Here is a 26777-nt window from a genome sequence, read left to right as displayed (position 1 = left end):
CATTCAGGCACTTACAGTGGCCTGCTCTCAGGAACCTGGTAGGACAAGTCAGCCTCAGCAGCCAAAATGTGACACTGGAGCCACCGCAGCCACCAAGCAGAGCACTCTCCCTATACATATGAACTACACCCCTTATAAAAGTAAACTTCCCACATGAGTTCTGTTGTATGGTGTGACTTTACAGTACCCCCTGTCTCCAACCCACTAATATTGCCTTCCTGCAATCACTAAACTATTATAGTTACATCAGACACACTCCAGCAGTATAAGTGTCATCCAGGCAAAGAGATGAATTCCAGTTCTTTCCACTCTGCATTTCCCCAGGGTCTCCCTGTCAGAACATGTAGAACATATAATAACTGGGCATCTTGCTTACAACCCCACAACCCATTAAAGAAATAATTGTGAACTGAACCCAGCCTCTTGACTTTGAACTTAGAATCTAATCTATATGATACTACCTCAGATTTACTCTCGAGGAAATGGGACTACAAGTTAAATTAAAACCACGTCTTTCCTAAAGCAAGCCAACCCCAGCATGTGTGGCATGTCTCTCCTGCAAACCCTAACCTTGTCTAGTTCACAAAATGTTCAACACATGGGTGGGCTCCTCCAAGTGACAGGTTGGGGCTTCACGATGTCTCCACTGGTGAATACCACACACAAGGTGACATTTCTCTAAAGAAGATACTATACACTCACCTTTGATTTCCTGTGTGGACTCTGACAGCTATAGCTCACTCAGAACTTAAAGTTCAGAGGTTCCTATTTGCCAGAAAACGTGTGTGTGTGTGTGTGTGTGTGAGTGTGTGTACATGTGTGTGAGAGAGAGCAGACAACCCCAGATGTTACTCCTCAGGTGTCATCCACCTCATATGAGACAGCGCCTCTCATTGGCCTGAAACTAGCCAACTGGGTGAGGCTGACTCTTGGGTGAGCCCCAGAGATCTTCTAGTCTCTGTATCTCCAGAGTTAGGATTATAGCATGTCATCATATCTGTCATTTTTTGAAGTGGGTTCTTGGAATCAAACTCAGGTCCTCGTGCTTGCAAAGTAAGCACTTTTCTGACTAAGATACATCTCAAGGCCCTGAACACAAAGAATTTTAAAGGTCAGTATAATATCAATGGAGCCAAAGGAAGAGGTTTGCAGAGAGAAGTAAACAACATACTCACATTCCTGAGTAAATGAGACTGATACCAGCTGACACCGGGAGGAAAATGCAGCCACCTTAGAAGATGCTTGCTTCAAATAGAGGCTAAATGTTAAAGATGCCTGAAGTGTCTGGGGCCCTCCGGTGAGGCATGTTATCAGTGGTCCCCTGACAGAATCTAGTTACCCATGTTTATCAAAGAGATTTAGATGGAACCTTTCTTTGCCTAACTAACATTTTATAAGAAGACCTTTGTGAAGAAAACCAATAATGTTTTTCTAAAATGTGAATGTAAAACCATTTTTTTCTTTCATTGAAATTATATGTTGATGTTGTCACTGATTTCTTCAAGGGATTTATTCATTTCCTCTTTAGGCATCTCTATTGTCTTCATTTGGCTATTTTAAGCTCTTTTTCTCGTTTCAGCTTTGTTAGAATATTAAAGCCCTGATGTGGTAGAGTCGCTGGGCTCAAGTGGAGACAAGTGATTCTGGCTGTTTATTGGTGGCTTTTATGCTGGCATCTAGGCATCTGGGTCTGGGGGAATTATAATTCTAGGTGATGATATCTGATGGGTTATTGTTGTTGCTGCTGTTGTTGTTTTGTTTGTTTGTTTTTTCTTGGTTTCTATTGCACTCTCTGGTTCTTAGGAGGATATAGTGGCTATGTGTTGCCTCATAGAAAATTCTCCTGGGATCCTGATAGGTGTGGCCACTGGGAGTTCCAGGTAAATGTGTTCCTAGGTATCCGGAGCGGACACTTAGGAATGGGGATGAGTTAGGAATGGGAGAATTGGGAAGGGCACACTCCTGGAGGTAAGCAGGCCATTCCACCAAGATCTTCCTAATCCCCCGAGGCTGAGGGCAGAGAGTAAGAGCCAGGCAGCCTGCTACAGAGCTGGGATGAGACCGGGAGTAGATTTGGAGTAGAGGTGGGAGGGTGAAGATGTGAAGCTAGCCTTCCTGCTTGGCTGGCTGGCCTACTTTCTTCTCTGGCAGGCTTGTCTGGCAGGTTCCTAGGGAATGCCTGCTGGAATTGTGGGCTAGGATAACAGAATGAGTGGGGAAGAAGGCTGGAGGAGATGATCTCTGTGATCTGTTAGAGATATGGCCAGAGAAGGGGAGGAAGATACTATAGCAGGCTTCCTGCTACAAAGTTGGGGATGAGACTGGAGCATCCCACTGAGAGCAGGGGAGAGAGAGGTGATAGTCTGTAGTTTGCTCACCTGCTTCCCTGACTGGCTGAGGGTCTGTGAATTCCAAAGGAATGCCTGCTGATGTTGGGGGCTGGGATAATGGGATGAGTGGCAGGGAGGAAGGTTGGAGGAAAAGGTCATGTGATCAGTTGGAGATGGGGCAGAAAGGAAAGAGAGGATGCAGGGTCTGCTACCAAGCTGGGATGAGAATGGGGGTATTGTATTTGGAGGAGAAGAGGCAAAGGTAAAGATCTGAAATTAGCCTACCTGCTTCCTGGCCTGAGTCATAAAATCATTTTTCTATCGGTCACCCAGATATTCCTGCAGCGCATATTTTTCCACCAGTGCAGGCTTTAAGGTGGGAATTCAGGTAAACAAAGACAAAGGTGCCTTTGTGTGAGAGATTTGGCCTGGCTTAGTCCACTAAGTCCAATACACTTCAGACTCAAATGTCAATCACATAGAAACCTTAGCTTTCTGCTTCGGTCGATGGTGCCTACCATTTGATAAGTCTCCTATTTATCCACCCTCACAATTTGCACACCTTTTGACATTAGGTAGGAGGTGAAAATGTTTAAAGCAGAGGTAAATTCTTTGTGAACTTTGTGGACTTAAGTTTCCTTTCCTCTTTGTACTGTAGTTCAGATCCTGGGAAGAAAATCCTAACAGAGCATACTGAGTTGGGTAGACTTACTCATGTGGTTTCTATTTATTCTCATTTGAGAGAGCCACGTATATAGGCTTCAGGCTCCTTAAAACCTGGCTGAACTGACCTACAAATATGGATGGACCAAGAAATATGGGGCTGGAGAGATGAGTTTGTGGTTAAGAGCTCTAGCTGCTCTTCTGGAGGACATGGGTTCGAGTCCCAGCACCCATATGGTGACTTACAACTGCCACTAACTCCATATTCAAGGGATCTGAAGACTTCTTCTGGCCTCCATGGACACTGGGCAAACATGTGGTGTACAGATATATGTGCAGGAAAAACATGGAGATGACCAAATATTTCTGAGTAAAGCCCTCGTAGTTCGTGGATGATTCAGAGACCTTGCCCTACCCCCATGCCTCCATCCCTTGCCTCCAGAGGAATTAGACTAACAAAACAACAGACTGAATTTCTCACCTAACAAGCCCATATACAATTTCTTCAGTATAGACTAGTGTCTATACACACAGCCATGGAACAGTGGTGCTTGGATCGTGATCTCCAGGAGAGGAATCTGGACCCCACCGTTTGTCTTATCTGTCTTAAGGAGTTTTGAGTGATGACCGTTCTGTTGGTAGTTTAGATGCTGTTAAAGAGACAATCAAAGAAGTTAATCCTGAGATAGATTTAAGACTTTCTTTAAACTCAAGGCCAGGAAGCTGTAACTGCTCTGGTGTGACCTGTGACATCCAGGACAGAGGGCTTAAGCAGAAATGCTAAGCTCCCTTAAAACCACTCCTACCTACTGATCCCAAGCACAGTCCTGGTAGTGCTCCAGTGAATAGCCCCGCCCCAGCCCTCAGCTCCCTTGAAAGCAAAGAAGCTGCTCTCTGTGGTTTAAATTAAAGGAGGAGATGTGTTTCACACAAATTAGCTTCCCTATTGATGTGGTGCATATTACAAAGATCAGTCTTCTTGTTTTAATTCAAATCCATGTGCTGCAATTTTTATTTAATTCAAAACTAAATAAGAGCCAGGAGCTGATAGAAGGAGGGGAAATGCCAAGCCTAATTGAGCCCTGGCAGCCTTCTTGAAACCACTGATTTGGGAACTGTAGACTCCCCGGGCGGAGGAGCTACCTACCATGCAGAGATCCTCTGCTTATCTGGCTTGGAGACTAGAAAGTGTGGTTGCAGAAGCCAGAGGGTGTGGCAAAAGGCACTTTTCCCTACATTTATCCCCTTTTGCTGCACTTGGAAGAAGACATAGACGCCATGATGTGGCCTTTCACAAAAACCAAGACAAGTTTTAACTAGGGGAACATGACTACAATGCAGATTTATATGAAAATGCATCCCTCAGCTCATTGCACAATCACCAAAACAACAAAGCCAAGTCCGCCAGACTTTCCCGACTGTGTTCCCTATCCACTCCAACATCTGCTGGCTCATGTTCATGTTCCAATAGTTGCCAGCACCACAAGAAGAGGAGAAAGATATGGAGGAAAAACTTGAAAGTCAATTTTTCATCAATATTTATTGTTTCCCCTCAGTTGTAAGAAGAATGTTCCCAAAAGTTATTACAGTTAGTGGCTTCAGTTCTGAGTATGTCATTGAATTCTGTTTGCAGGCTTCTCCAACCAGTGTGCTCTGTGGACCACATGCATTCTAGAACGGTTGTGAATGCATCCGAACACATTTGTAGAAGATGATGTCATGTTATGATGCCAAAAGACTGGACATTCCTGCTAGACACTTTTAGGTGCCTCCATCTGTCAGCTATCAGCATAGCGCTGTTTATCTAGTGACTGAATGCCTTCCAATCCGTTCAAGCTAATCACTTTCTTCGAAGCCACCTTTACTTCTTAATAATTCTACTGATTCTTCAGACCTCAGCTTAGACCTTTCTTATTAGAAAGCTTTGCGACACCTCAAGTCTGAGTTGATATCCTTCTTATCTGTTCCTATGGCTCCTCATGCTATCCCTTCCTAGAAGATTATATTCTACCATGGCTGTCAGTCTGTCTATCTGTATCCTCTTCTAGGTTGGGAGTTTTGTAAGGACTTTATAACTCAGCCCCAGAACACTCCATGAGGAAACTGATTATCCTTCTACATATAATTGGTAGACAATGGGCAAATGCATGGACAATGTACCACACTGTCCCACCCAGCTTAAATGGTTCATTTAATGTACACTTCCACTATAAATTATCCATTCTATCTTGTATTATTTCCAGGAGATATTACAAAATTGCCCTGCCAGCTCACACCAGCCTTGCCCATTTCCATAGGTGGGAGAGAAGCAACAATCATTTTAAAGCAAGAGATTAACGAATGAAACCTACTATTATCTAGCCTGAAAGTTGGTAATAGTAACATGCCTTCAAAAGGAACGTGTGATTTTGAAAATACTTTTCAAATCTTTGCTTGCTTTATGCTGGGGGAATGTGTTTGCTTTCTTATTAAAAGCCCTGAGGTTATTGGAACCAAAACTGAAGTTAAACTCAATTTATACTTAGGAAGATAGTGTTCTCAAATGTGTGTTCTGGCTTACCTAAAACTCAGAAGTCGGCACCTGTAACAAGGGTTTGCCTTTCCTTTCTCTTGCTTGCGGGACAGCCCAACCTGCCATCACCCTCCATACATTCACTCTCCGACCTACCTCTCTGCAGCCTTCTCACCTTAAATCCAGGGCTCTCCCCGTCCTGTGCTCCCTCTCCTCCCTGCCCTCACCCTATCTTGTGAGCTAATTAGTTCAATAGTAGGCCACTAACCACCTAATGGGGCACAGAGATGGGACTTTTCTCCATTAGAGGATAAGAATGCCGAAGCCCCCTCTTTCTCAGGTGGTAAACCCCGTGGCCTGGGGCAGGCATTAGTGAGTGGTGACGACGATAGGTCTTCAGAGGGCTTTAAGTGGACAGGATTAATCAGCTTATGCAGGAAACGAAGCACAAAAATGCTCTAACCACTGTGTCAAGCAATCACAGAGAAAGGCTTCTGGGTAATGGATGGGCTTGCACAGCCCTGTTGTGGCAGAGCAGACGGGCATCCCAGAGCCACATGGATCACAGAGCCTATTAGCTCCTCGCGGTTTCACCCACTGAGAAAGGGTGGTGTGGTTGCGGTGAATACGGAGTAGCTGAGACACAGTTGAGGGTGGTGGCCAGCCCCATCCCTTTGTTTGTCTGATTAGGAAGTCAGAACATTAGCATTCTTCACTCAGCTCCAGAGTACATTTATAGCTAGAATAACTTGCTCTTTCGTTTTTAAGCAGCAAGTCAGATTTTGCTACTTGGTACACCACAGTCTTTCATAAATAGGAACTACGGTTCTGTCAAAGTACAAAGAATACAGGCTTTGAAGTGGACTCTGCCCTTGGTGATTCGTGAGTTCTAACCCATAGCTTCCTAGACTGCCAAGTAGGAAAAAAAAAAGTTCCTAGCCTAGGTGGTTAGTATTGAAAACCAAACTAGCTATCCAGTTGCCTTGAGGCTGGAAAGGTGGCTCAGCTGTTATGAGCTCTTGCTGCTCTTAAAGAGGACCTGGGTTGGAGTCTCAGCACCTGCCCTGCGAAGCCCACAACTGATTGTTAACTCCAGTTCCAGCAGAGCCAGTGCCCTCTTCTGGCTTCTATAGGTATTACACACATGTGGGTGCACATAAAGATAACCAGGCACACACACATAGACATAAATAAAAACAAATTAAAGTTTTCAAGGATACTTTAAAATTCAGCCCTCCTGCCCAGAAACTTCTCACTTGGAAACACATAGAGGAAGAGCATCTTTTGCTTCCCTTCGACATCACAGATGACAATCCGGCCCTCACAGGAGGAGTAGCCCAACAAACTGCCTGCTGCTCTCATAACAGCATCCTGTCACAGATGGAGGTCTTCATTCTAAAGAAAAGCTGACTGTTAATCCCTGTGGAGGACCCAGTCTGGGGCAGAAGCTAAGTGCAAGCTACAGATCTGTCCCCTGCTTTGTTCTGTCCCTTCAGGTCAGGACAACTTGATATTCCATGTGCAGGCTTTTATCCTGGATCACTACACCAACCAAAATGTGAAAACTCAAAGTGCCAGTCTGTATATGAAAAAATATGGTGTTCCTCTTCCCCCGCAAGTTGACCCATGTAAAACAGAGATCTTTTTTGGCATTTATGGAGGGTGAGAAAGTGACAATATCTTGAAATGACCAGACTCATTTATCTTTTGAGATGGTAAAACCAATGAAAGCATGTGAGACCCCAACACACTCAATAATGAAAGGCGATAACCCAGAATGTCACTACTCCCCATGTTCCAGGAATACAATCTTATAAGGACACAGGACCATGAACAATTTAGACACTCAGTTCTACATGGGCCTTTGGGGTTTTCAGTATGTCCACAATGAACAAATATTTTATTGATAGTTCTAACCAAATCAATCTTCCACTGAGGCAAACAAATAGGCCATATAATTCTATCCTGTTTTCTGCCTGAATTTACTTCCTAATTATTTGCTGGTTTGGGGCATGGCGTAGACAAAACCATAGAAAACTATTAACATCAGCAAAACAATTTCAAAAATTAGTCTCGTTGTGCCAGCACAAATCCCTTGTGCTGCCTCGGGTTCTATAGATAGAGCTCGAAAGAAACCAATAGAATTGATTCAGATAAGTTATATGTGTAAATGAGCAAGAAGCAGTTGCATTTACAAACGCCTAGTACTGAACACCCATAGGGCAGTTTAGGAACTCAAAATTGTGCAGCATTAGCTCTGATATATTGAGAAAGTTCAAACACTGGTCAGCCTGTGTTTCAGACACTGACCAAATTTCTGTAATAAGCAAGACTTCTCACGCTATCTCCCTAACTCCCAAAGACTCTGCCAGAAATCTGTTACAAAGTCTAGAGCTTTACAGGACTCGTGATTCCTACTGAGAGAAAGAAGAGTACCCTGGCAGCTGCTCTGTCTCTGACTCAAGTCTTTGCTGTCATTAGCAAAATGGTCACTGGGTCATTACAGCAGCCACCCTCTGTACACTTTTCAATCCCATGGACAAACATAAAAGCATAAGGTTTGTTGGTTTGGGTCTTTCCTTTCCTTTCTTTCTTTTTTTTTTCTTTCTTTTTTGACAAGACTTATGCTGTATGTATCCTAGGATAGTCTAGGAAATTCCTTTGTAGTCCAAACTGTCCCCAGACTAATGGTAATCCTCCTGCCTCAGCTTCCAGAGTGCCTGAATTGCATGCATGAACCATTATACCTCTGAATACTTTAAAATGTATTCCACTTGGGAAGAAGGGGTATTGCCCTTCAATACATTCCTTACAACGGCACTCTTCCTGATGGGATGCTCATTCCAGCTGCCAGATGAAATGAAGGTTTTGATTGGAGAGACCAAGTGTCCTGGTTAGTTCTTGTCACCTTGATACAAGTGGAAATCAGATGGAATTGAGGGACTGCCTACATCAGGTTGGTCTGTGGAATATTTTCTTGATTAATGATTGATATGAAAGGGCCACGCCCACTATGGACAGTTCTACACTGTCGGGAGTCACCTTTTTGGGGTGACTTCTGTTGTGTCCTAGCCAGGTGGGTTCATATGTTTCGGGGTAGGGGTGTGGGGATTAGAAATGTTAGGTAGGAGGAACAGAGATAAGAAAGAACCACAGAGACATAGGATAGTATCATGAGGGCCACTCAGTCTCCTGCATACTGAGTTTTGAGTTTGCCCCATGGTTAATTTTCCATACACTTTTAAATCCCAATACAAAAAGGAGGGAAAAAGCAAAAGACTGCTTTAACATGATACAAAGGTCAACTAGAACAGTTATTTGCTTCAATACTTGGGACATCAAGTCATTAATTCTTGAGAAAAGCATTCTTTTGTTTAGACAGTGAACCCAGCCTAGACCAAGTATCCTGAAGGCAGCCACTCCCTAGGTCAGGCCTCCTAATTCTAAAGAAGGAGCAGAAGCATGCTAGAATTTTCTGACCTTTGGTCAGGGCAGAGTAGACCTACCTGTATGAGTCATCTTAATGTCCCAAACACTAAGTAACCATACCCTAGGTCAGGGTGTGCAGCCACAGTTTTTGTCAACAACTTTGAGCAACCTCAAACTCTCTGACCTTCAGACAAGGTAGAATAGGCTCACATTTTTGGGCCTCCACACTATCCTCAGCAGGTGATGCTGGGTTGAACAAGAATGAGAAACTGGCAAGCAGCATTCTTTGGTGGCCTCTGATTCTGTTCTTGCCTCCAGGTTCTTACCTTGAGCTTCTCTTACCTCTTATCCTTAGCTTCCCTTGGTGAGGAACTATAAAAGTTTAAGATGAAAATAAACCCTTCCCTCTCCAAGTTGCTTTTGGTCCATGTTTTGCCTCAGAAATGGAAAAGCAAACTGTAATAATGAGTCAAGCTACATTATCATTGTCTAGGGCAGCAAGATCAATGTCACCTGTCGACTCTTTAGGAATGAAATCTCAGTCAGGCATATTGGTGCATGGCTTCAATCCCAGCACACTGGAGGCAGAGACAAGTGCAAATCCAATGCCATACATACATACATACATACATACATACATACATAGTGAATTCCAAAACAGCCAAGTCTACACAGTGAGACCCTATCTCAGGGGGAGAAAAAAAGAAAAAAGAAAGGCAGTTTTGTATCTACCACAAGCCTAATAAATAAGATTCCTTAGAAGTTGAAGAAATTCTGGGACCATATTCTACAGAATCTGGAACCATATTCAAGTAGGTTCTATGACAAGTAGCCATCTTTGCTAAAGCAGCCTCTAGAGAATTATTGTTATTGTTTACATCAGTGTTACAATAATATTATAATGTAAAACATCTCAGATATAAAGTGAGGTTTATCAACTCTAGGAATTCTTGACATTTAAGTCCCACTAGTTACTATGGTGGCTATTGTGTGCATTGTGAATCTCTGCAGAATCCCTGGCCTCTGCCCTGAGGATGACGGCAAAGTCTCACTAGCTCCCAAACCCCACTGCACAGCCCAACACCCCTGCTTTCCAGCCCCAGGACACCCATAAATGTTTCTGAACCTTGCCAAATATGTACTGGGTGAAGATTGCCCCAGTTGAGAACTTCTGCTCTACCTGGAAAGTTTTGAGTTCTCTTGAGCACAGCCTGGCCAGGAGTAGAGTATTTCTCAGAGGATGTCGACTCTCTTTGGATACCCACTGTAGGAGATGGAGCTCACAGTGAGGATCAGCCCACGGTATGCTAGCACATCCATCTTTACTATATAAAAACCAACTTCTAAAGCCAGAGGCGGCTCTGCGTGTTGACTTCAGAGCTGTGGCAGAGTTAATCCCATCCCCAATTACCCTTCCTGCTGCCCAGGGCTTCTAAAAACAAACTTCATTCCAGATAAAAATATATTGCTATTGCGTTACTTTCCTCCTCTGCAGCCTTGAGTTTTAGTAATGCAAGTTCATGGGGAGATGAAGCAAAGAAAGTTCTACTTGTCTAACACAAGCTTGCTTTCTAGAAGGACTCAATTTATTTCTGAATGTGGACAATTTTTCCTCTGCAAACAATCTGTTGGCTTCCCTTCCCTGTGATAAAATGATGTTGAATTGAAAATGGAACCACGTAGCAAGGTTGCACGATTCGGGAAAGCGTATTTTGAAACCAGACTGACATTTTTGCTGAAAGTAGTTACCCTGTGCAAGGTCATAAGACTTTAGCAAGTGTAAAAGCTATACATAATTCAATTGTAGACCTGTCCCAGGCTTTGATTTACCAGACTAATAATAAGAATGTGCTAGATCTTTGAAATCAACCCCCTCACAGCCATTGAAGTGAGGGGGTGGGGAGGCTTAGACTGGCTTTTATTCCAAATGGAAAAGACAGGGAGCTGAAAGACTCCCGTAAAGGACAATTCTTTCAAAGGACAGATAGGTTTCTTGGGAACATTTCTGCACCCCAGTCCATCTCCTGCTCATTTCCTTTTGGATTCCAGTAACACTTTCAAATGCAAAAATGACCTTTCCTTCCTCCATTCATTCCAGTATTCATCACCTGGCAGGCTCAGGGAGTGCTTACCCTGAGAGAGAAGCCATTCCAGCACCAGGGGGATGTCACAGCAAATGCCACAGACTGGGGCTGCAGTTCCGCAGTTTACTTTCTAGTCAAGAAAGATGAAAAAATACATACACTCCAGACGACAAGGGTACAATGAAAACACACATGCAAAGTGCTGGGTGAAGGTGGAGGTACTGTGCTCGTGGGGTCTGGCAGGCTTGACCTGAGATGAGCAGCCCCAGGGAGCAGCCCAGGGACTGCCAGGGAGAGGCAGTGTAGCAGGGAGGAGTAGCCTGGGAGCATGGGAGCAGAGGCCAGCTGAGGGGACAGGGAGCACAAAGGCCAAGAAGCAAACACCAACACGGTTTGCAATAAACTTTACCTTCCCGTACTTTTCAAATCCCAAAGTACCCCCTCCTCCTCCTACTCTCTGTTTAGAGGATGCTAACCACCCTTGAATTATGGATTCTTTCATCTAAGCATTTGCCTGCTCAGCCTCTCCACTGGGGAAACTAATTGACCTCTCATATAAATGTAGCTATAATCCAGACCTTGCTCACCCCCCCCCCACACACACCCCTGACCTCATCCCCAGACACACTCCTTATATCATTCTGAGTGCTCAGGACACAGTGTATTTCTGGCTGCCCTCCCCCCCACACACACACAAATTCCTCCTCCTCCTCCTCCTCCGTCTCTGTCTCTCTCTGTCTCTCTCTGTCTCTCTCTGTCTCTCTCTGTCTCTCTCTCTCTTTCTCTCTCTCTCTCTCTCTCTCTCTCTCTCTCTCTCTCTCTCACACACACACACACACACCCTCATCTGACCCTGACCCTCCCACACCCTCATCTGACTCCTACACACACACACACATTCTCATCTGTCCCCCCACATGCCCTCATCACACACACACACACACACACACACACACACACACACAGCCTCATCTGACTCACCAATAAAGACTAAGGCTTTGATGTGCCAGGACATACCACACTCCCACCCCAGTGAGCATCTTTACCTGCTGCCTGGCTCACGGGCCCACTGGCTCCTGTTTTCATCCTGGAAATATGGCTTCCACACAGCATCCAGGGGTCCTCTTCTAACCACTGAACAGATGATGAACAGATGAAATCACTTTCTTGCATAAGCCCTTCCTAAAGTTTCTCACCATTATTACCTGGCTCTGTGACCTCGATGGCATCTCCTCCGTCCACAGTCTCCCAGTCCAAATCTCTTCATCTTACTCCAGCCACCCTGACTTGCAGCTCCCCTCCTTCGAGCTATGCTCAAGGTTCCCAAAGGTGAGCAGGTGCCAACCAGGCTTATCCTTCTATGGCAGTCTCTGCTCAAGCATCACTATCCTGCGAGGCTTCCCTAAGCATCCTAACACTGAACCCCTCATGTATACACAGGCTTTCCTCCTACCTGCTATGGTTTTCTTCCCAGCACCCTATGTAACTAACCTGGATGCACCTTTAAGTCAAGAGCTAGCTCTCATTTGCCACTCAACTCTGAATGCTGAAGGAAGGGAAGAATTAACTAATCACACATTTATATTGTCATATCTTATCTGGAAGTTAGAAGTCAATGCAGTTGTTCACTTTAAGAGCATTGCTGAGTGTCTCACCCATGTTACTGTGGGAAATCTGGGAAGTACTTTAAAAAGATGTAATTCTAACCTTTTGAGAGATTAGAAGTTGGGAGAAAAAGAACATGCCACATTAAATATTGATTCCTCGCGATTACAATTTAGTAATACAAATGGTATGATCAGTTGATCAGTGTGTTATATAGGTTTTCAAAGAGAGAACAATGTGACCAGAGGATTCCAAGAACCTATGAGAGTGAGGGGGTGGGCAGAAACAGTTCAAATGGGCAGACACTGGAGAAGCCCGAAAAAAATGCAGAATTCTGCAAGTGAAGCAAGAGGCTGAGTGGGCTCCTAGCATAAAGACCACTGAATGTTGCCTTGCTTGCGGAGTCTCTCGGTGAGAGCAGACAAAGAAAGATAGAGTGGGGTTTTGATGGACAGGCTCCTGTGGACTATGGGAAGCTATGTGCTCATCTAAATTACAACCTCATAAACTAGGATTTGCGGTGACTTCTCTGAAAGACATGGAAGAGAACATGGAGTTCATGAAGCACAAAGTAGACTTTCAGCTGATACAGAGTTGATGTGATGGCCTTGGGCCACCATGACCAGTGCCCTGAGCTATCACCTGATTCATTGCTACAGAATCTAAATCTCTATTAGGTCCCCGACACAAAGATTTTAAGTTCCGCAAGATTTTGATGTGCACTCTGGTTGAAGACCGCATGTCAACCTTAAAATGTGCATTTAGAAATGGGTTAACAGGGGCTGGAGAGAGCTCAGTCGTCAATAGCACTGTCTGCTCTTCCAGAGTACCTGGGTTTGATTCATGGCACGCACATGGCAGCTCACAGCTGTCTGTAACTCCAGTTCCACGGGATCTAATGCCTTCTTCTGGCTTCTATAATCACACACACACACACACACACACACACACACAGTCACACACAGACACACACACGCTACTGAGTCCAATTATCATTGATCTTGGGTGCATGTGCTTGGGGCTGACCCCTTAGGACTGGGGTATCATCGCTGAAGAAAAAGAAAAAAAGCCTTTTTTATTCCCTCATCCCCACTGACTGCCTGTAGCTCACCATCTAGAGAAGGGCCCTTGTGCAAGTCTCCTCCATCATGTTGGCGTGTCAGCTCGGCGAGATCTTCGTAGTCGGCCATATCCCTGAGAGTTCATAGAAGCAGCTTTCCTATCATATCCGAAGATACGATTGCATAACAGTCAACTGGGTCCCCAGGGTCTTACAATCTTTCTGTCTCTTCCTCCAAAATGCTCCCTAAGATTTAGGGGTGGAGTTACCAATGTACCCTTTGGTTCTGAGTACCCATGGTCACTCTACATTTTGTCTCTGTCTGGTGTAAAAAGAAGCTTCCTCAAAGAGATGAGAAAGCCGCACCTATCTGTGGGTGTAAGGATGAGCATTTAGAAGGCTTTGGTAGGCGCTCCCCTAGGCCTTTTGACTTCTCCACCCATAGGTTCTTGGCTGGGTTTATGGTATCAGGCACAAATTCCCTAGAAGTCACTGGGTTTTAGGTCAAATCAGATAGCTGTTGGTTCCCTCAAGATACAAGCACCACTGAGCTCTTGCTGATTCTGTTGTTATGATTCTCAAGCTGTCTAGCTGGGTAGGATTGCTGACATTTTTTTCCCTTGGTGGCTTGCACGGCACCTTTCAACACTATGAAGGCTGGTCCCCGGGGACAAAACCTCCAGGTCAATACTAGGATGGTCTTTCCAAATCCTGTGAGTGAAATGTGACATCCTCAGCACCGGGGTATTGCCTCCCTGTTCCAGGAAGTAATTGAGAACAATTTTGATAGTCTATATTGTTTGGGGGAGTCTCTTGAACCCCTCTGAACAAGAACGTGAAGGTATGTGTACCTTACCGGGCTAACCTTGGGGGAACATGTCCACCATTTTAATTGCATTAAAAACATATGTATGTAGGGACTGGGGAGATATCTCTATAGTTATTAACACTAGCTGCTCTTCCATAGGACCTAGGGTCAATTCCCAGCACCCACATGGAGGCCCACAATCATCTGTAAATCTAGTTCCGGGTTGTTTGATGCCCTCTTCTGGCCTCCACAGGTGCCAGCCATGCGTGCGGTACACAGACGTACATATGGGCAAAAATGCACATACGTGAAGTAAAAATAAAGTAACTATGTTTAAAACTATATACATGTATATCTGTGTTAATCTCTCCCCCAACGTGTGTGTGTGTGTGTGTGTGTGTGTGTGTGTGTGTGTGTACTGTGGGTTTTACAGACATCTTTAATGGTATTTCCCCTCCTCCCTCCTGCTCCACCTTGTAAGGTGTTTGTAGGACTCAGGGCCTGAGGGAAACTGAACCTTCCTTACTCACTCCCACTCTGTGTTTTGGCTAAAGCTAGGCACATAATGGGTGCTCAGGAGATATTTACCATTTTGCATTACCGCTTTGCACCTTAAATAAGAATGTCTGCAGAGCTATTTATATTGCCGTGGTTTAAATGCAGCTATATATATCTGACCTGCGCCCATTTGCAGCACCCTTGCAACTGTGTAATTGATTAAACGCTTCACGTTTGCTTTTTAAAGATAAACAGGAAAGTGCACATTTTCTGCAGCAGGGGTCCGTGCTGGAAATCTTTCCTTGGCTCAATAGTGTTCTATTGTTAAGAGCAGAACATCAATATAATTAACATAAGAAGCCCTTCGAGGCCAATTTTAAGTGAAACCACATTTAATTGCAGGTATTTCCTTTATTCCCCAAGATGATGATAACTTTCCAAGTGGGCATATAAAATGTGTCAAAATCCTCACAAAGTCAATCTTTTTAAAGCAAAATTCTATAGTCTACCAGTTCTCAGAAGGACAGAATTCCTTTGACTAGCTGACCAAAACTAAGAGAAGAAACGTGAACCAAGGGGTCCGAGTACTCAGAAAATCAAATCAAATCCAAGCTTTGTTGTGCTCCGAATTTCCTATGATCCCCAACAAAGCTGTGTCTGCTCTCTGAAGGTAGTGTTTGGCTACAATGAAAAATCCCAAGATCAGTATCAGTTTTTTTACATCTTAGTATTTTTCCAGTAGCCTGATAGTTTTTTTCCAGTAGCCTGAATGACTTTTTTTTAAAAAATTCTAAAATCCTCCACGGCCTAAATCCGTGGTGTTAAGAAGATGGGGCCAGTATGCACAGAACAATATAGGAGGAAATCAATATATGTGCATTAATCAAAGCAATGAACAGCCATTGATTAGACATTTGCCCAGGCTCTAGATGTGTGAGACCTTCTAGACTCACGAGGGGCAAGCAGGGCAGCGCTTCGGCTTCTCAGAAGTTCTGAGTCAGCTTCACTTGATCCACTCAGCAAGCTCAGCACCCCAACCCCTTGCATCTCACTAGGGGCAAGTGCCATGCAGGCCGAGTGTGACCAGGGCAAGGTACAGATGGTCTCTCCTCCAAATGCCCTCAGCTCTGAAGTTTGTCAGGTGCCCATCCATTCAGAGCCATCCTTTCACGGTGGCTTAGAGCTTGGACTTAATACACATTTCCCAACCTGCCACAAGGTCATTGTTATGCTTCTCTGGTCCCTCCCCCACCCGCAGAAATCTTCACATTGCTTAGCCTGTGAATATAGGCTTTAATATAATTTTATATATTAAAGTTTCACATAGATTGACAGATATGTTTCCGTCTATGTGTCCTGGAGAGTGTTGGGAGATCTGGAGGGAATGGAGGGACTTTGTTTCATTTTATTTTGTTGTTGTTGTTGGGTTTGGGGAAAATATTTTTTATTTACTTGGTTTCGGTTTTTCGTTTTGACATAGGGTCTTACTGTTGCAATCCATACTAGCTTCAAAGTTGATACCCTCTTGCTGTAGCCTCCTGCGTGCCAGGGTTACACATCAAACCTGCCACTATTTTGAGTACATGTTTGAACTAAGGACGGCTTACCTAGAATCTGCTTAAGGACGTAGTAGCGCTAGTTTGGCGGAATAACCATGCATTATTAAACATATTTAGGAGGGTTAGTGGGTGCTTTCTACCTTGTTCTTGGTATCTAATACGGATGAGTAGGCAGTAGGCAAGATACAGAATGTTTTCATTTGTAGTCTCTTTTCTACTATTTCTTATAGTAACTGCAAAGAACGACAAGGATTTATAGTAAGAAACAAATAACAAATATTAATCATTGTTTAAGGTCTCATACCTCTACTGTCACTCACGTGGGCAGTGCCACTTCGCTGACATCTCTAGCAATATGAGTTGGAGGGGAGGAGAAAATGAAAGGATCACTTTCTGTCTCCAGGTTCGCACCGTGATTAAACAACCTTGACCCATAAATCCTGTCCTCGGATAATAGGAGTCTATCTCCTTGCATTCTCCTTCACTAATGATGCTGTTTGTGTATCCTGGAGAGAGTATTATTCAAATTGTCCCGGCGCTGGGGCTTCTTGCTGCTCTCCCGGCTTCTCTACCTGAGTCTGAGAGCATGAACACCTGTGGTGGGGGTGCTGCGCATTCAGAACTTCCCATGTAAAGGAACGCTTTTATTAATGTCTACTTCAAACGTTATCGTCCCTCTCTTCAGGCCATTTCCTTGTCTACATGGAGATTCAGAATAATTTCCTTCCTCCATTACATTGTCCCTTGGAGGTATTTTATAATCAGAGCGCATGTTCCGCTCTCTTTCCGAGGCTTTTTTTTTTTTTTTTTTTTTTTTTCAGGCAAAATGTGTTCAATCTCTCTGGCCTCGTCCTCTGTCTCTCCTTTCACACCACTTGTCTCTTGGATGTTCTCAGCACGGACAGAACAAAGACAGAAGCATTATAATCTAAGGTCTGGGGGGCTGGGATGACTGTAAGGTTCCTCATCCTACCCCGTATCTGGGTGTTTTTTTTTCTTCAATCATTTTGAAATGTAAAATAACAATTTGAAATCCCCAGACTGTTATAAAATGCTATCAGTTCTTTGGCACAACCGCAGCCATTTCAATCTTGATACTAAATGTGATTACTTCTAAGCCATCTTCCTAAAATCAGACCCATTACCAGTGCCTCCTAGAATGGGAACCGTGAGGAAGGTCACTAGACCCTCCCCTACGGTGCCAGCTGCTTACTCCTACCCACAGGCAGGACTCTCTATTGCACAGCTCTGGAGTGCTGGAGCACACAGGAGGTAGAACGTGAGCTAAGGGGAAAACTCCATCCATACACCCCCTTTTCAGTAATGTAGCTGTTGAGGGGTCCCCCAGTGTCTGGAAGCAATCCTAATTAAACTCATTGGTTCACCAGTCTGGTTTTGGATGGGATTATTTTTCTGGTCTGTTGCTGATGCCATATTTCTGGGGAAAAGGGTATTTCTTCACCTCTACCTTGGAGAAGTAACAGAATAGACTACCGAAAATATAGAAACTGGACCAATGAAATTATATATCCCTGCTTTAAACCTTCCTATAAAAACAGCTGAGTCACCACCTCTTTAACTCCTGCTTGCTGCCATGATAAACCTTTCTCTTCCTGCTCAGCAGTGTTATTTTTTGCCACAAGTGCTCAGCAGTCTCAGGTCACCCCAAGCCCCCTGCTTTGCCTTCTTCGCTACCCATACTGTGTTTTCTCCCCATCTAAGTCTGTGTTTCTGTTTTTATTACTATCATCCCACTTTGACGTCTGGCCTTTCATTTTGTAATACCTCTTGTGCTTAATACAGATTCATAAATATACAATTAGCATTTTTTTAACCATAGAACAAAAAGTAAAACAAAGAAAAGGCGGTTCTGATAGATGAGTTTCGGGCCCAGAATTTGTGAAAGTCGGCGATCGCTCCAGGTTGTGTTAGGTGTCGGCTAATCGGTTATTCATTTTCAGGGGTCCTGGTTTTCCTTGTTATCTGACACATTTAATTTAGAAAAGAAAGTGTTCACAGGAAAGTTTTCTTTTGTAGATAAATACAATATAAATCTAAAGCTTTACGAGAAAGCAAGAAAACCAGAAAACTATGATTTTGAAAACAAAAAGTAAGTCAGAAAAAATTGTCATAGGCCCACTCTGTACTTATCAGCACTCAGGGTACATGCTACAAGAATGGGCCCAGAGAAACAGGATAAATGGAGAACTCAGAAGCAGACTCACAATACAAGCAGCTGATTCTGGACAGAGGTTAGAAAAGCTAGAAAAGCAGTCCGTGAGAATAGTAGATGTCACCAGTAAAAGACAATCACAGCCCAAGCCTGCCTCTCGATATGAAAACTGCCCCAAGATGGCTGTGAACTTAAATATTAAACTTATAGAAGAAAGTATTTGGGGACTAGCTTTATGCGGATCCTTAGAATTGACTTCAAAAATACAATTTATTTGAAAATTGACAAGTTTCACTTCATCAAACCTAAAAAAAAATTGTCCTACAAAAACTCAAAGATGAGAAAAAGAAGCTATGGAGTAGAAGGCAAGATTTTCTTTTTTTTCTTTTTTCTTTTTCTTTCTTCTTTTTTTTTGCCATTTCTGAGAAAAAAAATTATTAGCCTTTTGGATAAAATTTATTTGCGAGGAAGGATGATCCCATTATACTTCTGCTGGAACCAGCGCATGGCTTCCTCTTTGCTGATTTTGTGTTTGGCCCCAATGCAGCCTGTCCTGCGCTTCTTGTCTGCGATGCTGAAACCTGGCCTGCCCAGCACCACACAGAAGTCCAGGCTGTAAATCCCAATGCTTGGGTCATATTTGATGCCCAGGTCAATGTGTTCTTGAATCTCAAAGCCAAAGTTTCCAGTCCTGAGAAGCTATTTTCCATGACTCATTCTCCCGCATCTTCAGGCCTCTCTCCAGCATTTCTTCTGCCTTGGCTCCATGGACAGTGCAGTGAACAGCAATCTTCTCCTTTTTCCTGATGCCAAAGGGCCAGATGGTGTACCTAGCTTTAGGAAAGTCAGGCCTGTGAGCTGCTCCAACACCTTGGCTGCCCGGGTTAGTCTGTCCCTGCTCTCCCCGACACAGATGTTGAGGCAGAGCTTGCGGATGTGAAGTTCCCACATAGGATTCTTCTTTTCACCTTGTTCTTGCAACATGATGGAGGACAGGAAGAAAGTGAAGGCAATATTTTCAAAACATTGCATCTAACAAAGGCCTGTTATGGACCATGTATAAAGAACTTAGCACACAGCAATTAGAAATTCCAGCAATGCAATTAAAAAATAGAAAAAAAAAACATGAGAGCTATTTCATGTAGCGAGCTACACAGGCAACAAAGTAACTAATTAAAATATTCAATGCTTGTGGCCACGCAGAGAAAAAAACTTCACATCATAATAAATTACCATTCCCTACCTATCACAACAGTTTATACTAAAAAAATGACACCACCAAATATGTCAAAAATGATGAAAATTAAGATGATTTTATGTTGCTGGTCAGAATGCAAAAATGGTAATTTCTTTATACATGAAGCAAGCAGATACCACACCACTCTGAATATAATCTGGAGCATTATCTCCGAGAAAGAAAACGTGTCACACACAAGCCTGGATGCCAACTAGAACAGCCTTCATTTAATCTCTAATAACTAGGGAAAGTATAGATGTTCTTTAACAAGCAGGTGACTAGACAAAGCACCCATGAAACGTCATACCATGAATTAAGGTTCAAGGATGGAAACAGACTTCTGGTTCAATCAACAGCGCAAATACCTGGAGAGTTCTACTGGACAGACAGTGACACGGTGATTCCATCTTTGACGTAAAACAACCATAAACTGACAAAGAATTGAGAGCAGACTTACTGGAAACCACGATTAAGGGGTGTGTGTGTGTGTGTGTGTGTGTGTGTGTGTGTGTATGTGTGTGTGTGTGTGACAGTGGGTGAGATTATAAAAAGAACAGCAAGTGAGACTCCTAAATTGATGGGAAGATATGTTCTGTGTCTTCACTGTGTAGACAGACATCAGTGTTCTGGCTAAGATACCACGCTTTCATCACAAGATGTGATCACTGGCAGAGACTTAAAGAAAAGTATTTCTGTATATTTTTTTTCTCAGAACTCCATGTGAATCTATAATCATCTCTGAATAAAAATTTTAATTAATAAAGAAATTATGTTAGCAAATTGTGAAGCTAAATATAGTGAAAAGAGCATGAGTCTTGATACTAATTTTCTCCTCTCGGTTTCTCTGTAAGGCTTGCGGGGCGCCATCGCCTTCGCCCTGGCCATCCGCAACACAGAATCTCAACCCAAACAGATGATGTTCACCACCACACTGCTCCTCGTGTTCTTCACTGTCTGGGTGTTTGGAGGAGGAACCACCCCCATGCTGACGTGGCTTCAGATCCGGTAAGTGACCCTACTAAAAGGAGCAAATCACTGAGAGGCGTGGCTGGCCGGTTTGATTTCTCGTAAAGCTTACTCGGTTTGGAGTGCAATGGTAGATCTGTACCTCAACTGTCCCCAGAGTCCCGGTGACCTTCACTAGCCGGGAAAGCGATATGACCTACCATCTACTGAGCTGCTTTTTTCAACAGTCTTGGAATGATGCCTGTTTCCAAGCTGTCCTACAAATAGATTTTTTCACCTGTGACTTCCTCCATCTGACGATACACACTTATCCTCAAGATACCCACAGTCTAGGAAGACTGATAAAGGAAATGCAGCAAAACCAACAAGAAGGTAGATTTGCTTTGTTTTTAACTCCTCCTGGCACTAGCACTTAAGACAGAAGAATTTTCTGAATTACTGAACATGTATTTGGTGAGAGAGCCATGTGTTTCTCAAGGGGGATGCTGGAGACAAACTATACACTGTCTCACAGAAGAGAAAGCCAAGGTCCCATCAGAAACCCTTTCCTAAGCAGTGCTTGTGGCCAGCTGCTACGAATCTGGATTGTAGGAGTAGCAGACAATTGGATAAAAGTAGATAGGCAATGCTGGTCTGGAAAATGGATAACTCTGTCCTAAAGTGTTCTTGTCTTTGTTTAAATGTTTCTGTGACCCAGGTCCTCATGTTCATTCCCCAGAGGATAAGGGATTAAGCAAACATTTCATTTCTCACATCCACACGTCATCATGACCCTCCCCAGTTCCTACCTATGCTCTAGGACGAACTCCTACCTACCGTATCTGATAGGAAACACTCCTTCTAACTACAGAGAGTTTCCAAAAAGACTCATATTAACAGGGACTGTGATTTTGGCACCTTTGTATGGCACATTGATTATAATAAAAATGAAAATAATTTATGAAAACTTAAATGAATTTAACAATAAATACAAATGCTTTTGTTATGCATTTGCAAGAAGTTTTCCCATTTGGCAAAGAAACAGCAGAAACAAACCCCAGACAGTTAGCATAAGAAAGTTTATGTGTAAACCAGGCCAAGTGGCTGCATATTAAACAAAATTTCAGGAGAAAAACCTTGTGAATGACTGTGAACATTACCAAATACACAAAAGTGCTTTGACTAAAGGTGAAGAGAGAGCATTTGGAAATGCTTGTTGAATTATTTTCTAGCCATATAAACGTGGCCCGCAATTTCTTTCACAGTGGTGGGTACCTGAAGGCTCCTATGGATGAGTGCACACATTGCATTAAACTCTCAAGTGCCAGATCCCCTGCAAATCATTAGAGAGACAGTGTGTGTTCAGATTTCTGGAAAATAAAATTCAGTAGTTTGGATCCCTGCATGGAAAAATGAAGCCATAGAAGACAGAGCTTCAAGGAAGGGAATTCCTACTGAAGCCCCAGATACACTATCAAAATATTCTATGGAGGATAAGGAAGAGACATCAACGTTTCCTTAAAGTAATCAAACATAATTTGTTTTCTATGATTTCTATGAGTAAGGAAATATTCTCAAGTTGCCCCCAAACTGGTAACATATTTTGTTTAGCCAGCTCTTCCCCGGTCTTTCCAGTGGCCTCAGCTGACTGCCCATGGGTGTCATAACTCACATAGCCTCTGATGCCCAATTCATGGGAAGAAAGAGATAAGACAGTGACGACAGTGGACCCTTAGACTGGCGAGAGCAGTTCTTCGGGTGACAAGGTTGATAAAGGAAGGGGATGATGCCAAACATGGCGTCCAGGATGAGGGGCTTGAAGGCCAACCTAAGTCAATGTCATTCTCTCTGCTAAGATCACAGTGTGGGGTTACCTTATGGAGCTGCCCCAGTTGGGAAAGATTCCAAAAGAAAAGGCCCAGGTGAGTAAACTACCCAGACAGAATGAGGAGAAGCATGGATAGAACCACGACGAATGTCGGGAAAGGGAATAACGGGATTCAGACACATGGAAAGGGTAGTGTTCTCAGCTGAAAACCTGAAATCAGAACAGAAACCCCAGGGACCCATCCGATGAAATCAAAAGGAGAACATTAGAGGATATATATAAGAAGATATTCAGAAAGTTAGCTCGGGCAGATGGAATTCAAGGCAAGAAGAACATTCCAAAGCCAGGATGGTAAAGGAGTATATACGCAAGAGCGTGGATCTGTGATCTTGGTTGGGTTCCACTATGTCATAGTGATCTTGTCATAGGCTCCACTCTCCTTTCCTGGTTTGTGACATTGTTAAGGAAGCCATCACGTCTATCTCGGCTTTCAAACTCGCAACAGCCCATCCACTGCACTGTTAGCAGGGCCTGCTTCTTCCCTGTGCAATGCCCCATTCACCAGTGTTCATGTTGTTCACAGAACAACAGCAGGCAAGCTGCAACTTGGATAGAACACCAGTGGCGAAAGCTGAGGGACAGGAGGCAAGCGTGCTCTCACACGAGCCCCACAGCCTCACCAGAATATGATTTGTTTACATATTTTACAAGCCCTTCTCATCTTGAGCTTTACATTTTCTTCTCTGAAATTGTTTGGAAAGTCCTTGAATTAGGTTTTCTTTTTCAATTCCTGTAGAACTTTTCATTCAGTTACAACTGCCCACAGGAGGAGAGAAAGGAACATGCTTTTGTTGGTGATGATGAGTAACAATCCCATCCGTTTCTGTTTGATAGACTTGACTCAAACAGCAATGGTCATGTCATGGAGACACAAATAGAGATTTCCACCTCTGAGGCAAGCTCGCTCTTAAGCCTGGTCCTAGCCACAGGGCGAAGTTCTTCACTGAAAGCAACTTACTTTCTTTTAAAGATGATAGTAAAATATATTTCAGGAAGCAATTTCAAATAAATCAGGTCATTGCTTCTTTTTAAATATTAAAGGAAAAGGACTCCTCCCATGTTATTTTGGATGCCAAAAGAAAAGAAGAATTTCTCCTTCGTTAGAGTTCAGGTTTTCAAACCTCCTATGAGGTACATGACCACACAGTTTGTGAAGACCCTCTTTACCCCCACTCCCACCCCTACCCCCTATATCCCCACCCCCCCGGCCCAGAAACGAGTAAACAGGAACACCAATTCAAAGTTCACAAGTGCTTACAAAAGAACACCAAAGTCCAGAGGCCCAGCCCTGTGGAAGTGGTACTACATGACTAACTGGGGTGGTAATGCCTTTCATGGTTCAGGGTTGGGCACGGTGTGGAGCTGGCAAACTTTCAGCAAATGGTACAAGAATGAGCCCAGGCCACAGGGTGAGCCTTTGCCACATTCCCCAGATACAGATGTAGGACCTGCCTTCTCAATCACAGCTGGAATCACAGCGTCCTCTACAGATGTAGCACAGAACTTGCTTTCCAGACAACACTGCAAAGCACCCTGGGCAGAATGATGGTAACGTCTACTCGTAGCCATCTTTGACTGAGTAATGAGCTATTTTGTGTTTGATATTAGATCATAAAATCTAGGCACGGAACCTCTCTTGTGTGTCTCTAAACTCTAGCATTGGGGTGATGATTGGAGCTACCCTTCAGCATGGGTAAACCCTGGCAATGTGGCATCATGGCGAGACTGAGAAAACTGTGAACCCAACACCTTGAACAGAAAGCCCATGCTCCGAGATAATGCCTTCTGCTCCCACCTGCAGAAGGGAGCTTATCTGAATGCCTGCGGGAATTCTCTGCTTTAGGAAGGACTGGGCAGGCACACTTTTGGAACAGAGATTCTCCATGCAGTCTTTCTCAGTGACTTGCAACAATTAAAGTTCAACAAAGCCAGGCCTGGCCTGGAAGAAATATGACTTCCTCAGCTACAACCTATAATTAAAGGAATTACAGGAATGTATTATCCCTCCCCCATTCAAGCCAAGACATCCTCTCTTCAAATCTAGGAAACAAAGTTGTGTGCACCAACTTGTGTCCATTACAGGGAAATGCCTGTTAAATAGCTTGACTCCTCTGGTGTGTGGTATTTTGGTTGTATATTTAACACTGATTCTTTGGTTTTGGCCCAGAGCCATGTAAAATGCTTTCTTTATTACTTTTGCCCACTGGCTAAGTTCTATAATAGTTATCACTGGAATGTACAGAGAGATTAGGAGAGTTCTGTCCAGATATATGTGTTTATATATATATATATATATATATATATATATATATATATCATGTATATGTTTATATATGGATGATATATATACATATATTTTATATATAAACAGTAGCAGGTTTAAGTACAACTGCTTACACACAAAGTTTCCTGTATTACTGAGGTGAGGAAACACCAATAATACAATGAAGGGATGCTTATAATAAGTTCTCCTACTATTTATCTATTTGGTTTCCTCCCTAGCACCAAAGTTCCTAAGCATTTTTAACTGTAACATGAGGGCCGGCTTGTTGGGGTTTCTGTCCCATCAGGTACCCCACAGCCGGCAAGTCCCAAAGAAAATCACACAGAGATCTCCATAAGTTATAAAACTGATTGGCCCATTAGCTCCGTCTTCTTATTAGCTCTTGTAGTTTATATTAACCCATTATTCTTTTTTTAAAAAATATTTATTTATTTATTATGTATACAATATTCTGTCTGTGTGTATGTCTGCAGGCCAGAAGAGGGCACCAGACCCCATTACAGATGGTTGTGAGCCACCATGTGGTTGCTGGGAATTGAACTCAGGACCTTTGGAAGAGCAGGCAATGCTCTTAACCTCTGAGCCATCTCTCCAGCCCCCTTAACCCATTATTCTTATCTATGCTAGCCACATGGCTCGGTACCTTTCTCAGCAGGGTAGGTCACATGTTGCCTCTTTGGTGGTCTGGGCTAGACTTGGGGGAATGGGCTTCCAGATAAAGGCATAAGTCACGAACGATCCCACACCAGTTTGGAATTATGATTAATAGAATGGTTATGTATTTAAAGGGGAAAAACTTAAAGATCACCGTCCCAGACAACAGCCCTCTGCACAATCAGGAAAGGAGTCTAGGAGCCCTAAGCAGAGCTGGAAGCAAGAGAGTAAATGGAGGACAGTCGTTGCTTTTTTAAAGAGAGAGAGACCACGCCCCCAATGAGCTGGTATCTCAGCAGCTATTGGCTGAAGGAGCAGAAGGAGCTCCCACAGCACTTAACAATAGCATATGTGTGTGATGCACACATACATGTGTGCACAGCACACAGAGTTTGAAAATTAGTCATTTTCTGACTCTATCTCTTAGAAGTGTGGGCTAAAAGCTCCAAATTTAGCCTCTCACTTCCTCAGTTTTCTTAACCATAAAATGAGAGTGATAGCAATAATACTGCTTTAGAATTTAGGAGCATTAGGTATTAATCATACAAGAATTGAAAACATACAACAGATGCCCAATACTCCATAAACCCAAAGGATATCTCTGCATCTTTTCTTAGCCACATACTTATTGCTTATTGTGATAATCACAAATACAGTGTTATTAATTGGATTCATTTGTGAAAGCTTGTTTTCATGGAAAACAGAAAGAAATAGTCTCTAGAGAGTTTAGTTCATTTTGTACTGTAACTATATTCATCAATTTAAGAGACAACTCTCCTACTTATGCATTCAAAATGATAGACTTCATTAAAATCTCACAGAAACTATTACAACCGTCCAGCAGCTCAAACAGAGTCTTTCTAGATATGCTCCTATTTCCATCTTCACATAGGAAACCGTGCTTATGCATTTTTCAAATATCTGACTTGTGCCATTTTATCAATTTATATCTTATGTTTATGTCTTATATTGATTTTAAACCAGCTTACACATTTTATATCAAGTTATCTCAATCAACAGACCTGAGAAATACTTTGCCTCGTGAAAC

At 43.2% G+C, this 26777-nt stretch overlaps 1 protein-coding gene and 1 pseudogene across 1 annotated transcript in view; one reads left to right on the top strand and one right to left on the bottom strand.

The window, feature by feature from the left end:
* Window positions 1–26777, top strand: part of Slc9a9 (solute carrier family 9 member A9) — a 548379-nt gene that overhangs the window by 347074 nt on the left and 174528 nt on the right. Inside the window, exon 12 of the mRNA XM_050157298.1 lies at window positions 20810–20963. Coding sequence (XP_050013255.1) covers window positions 20810–20963 — 154 coding nt within the window. The remainder of the gene's footprint in view (window positions 1–20809; window positions 20964–26777) is intronic.
* On the bottom strand, window positions 19178–19705 carry LOC126510652 (60S ribosomal protein L11-like; annotated as a pseudogene).

This window comes from Alexandromys fortis, unplaced genomic scaffold (assembly GCF_014885135.2).
Source record: "Alexandromys fortis isolate MF-2015 unplaced genomic scaffold, M_Fortis_MF-2015_v1.1 scaffold_85, whole genome shotgun sequence".
Classification (NCBI taxonomy): Eukaryota; Metazoa; Chordata; class Mammalia; order Rodentia; family Cricetidae; genus Alexandromys; species Alexandromys fortis.
This window is presented reverse-complemented; position numbering and strand designations above follow the sequence as displayed.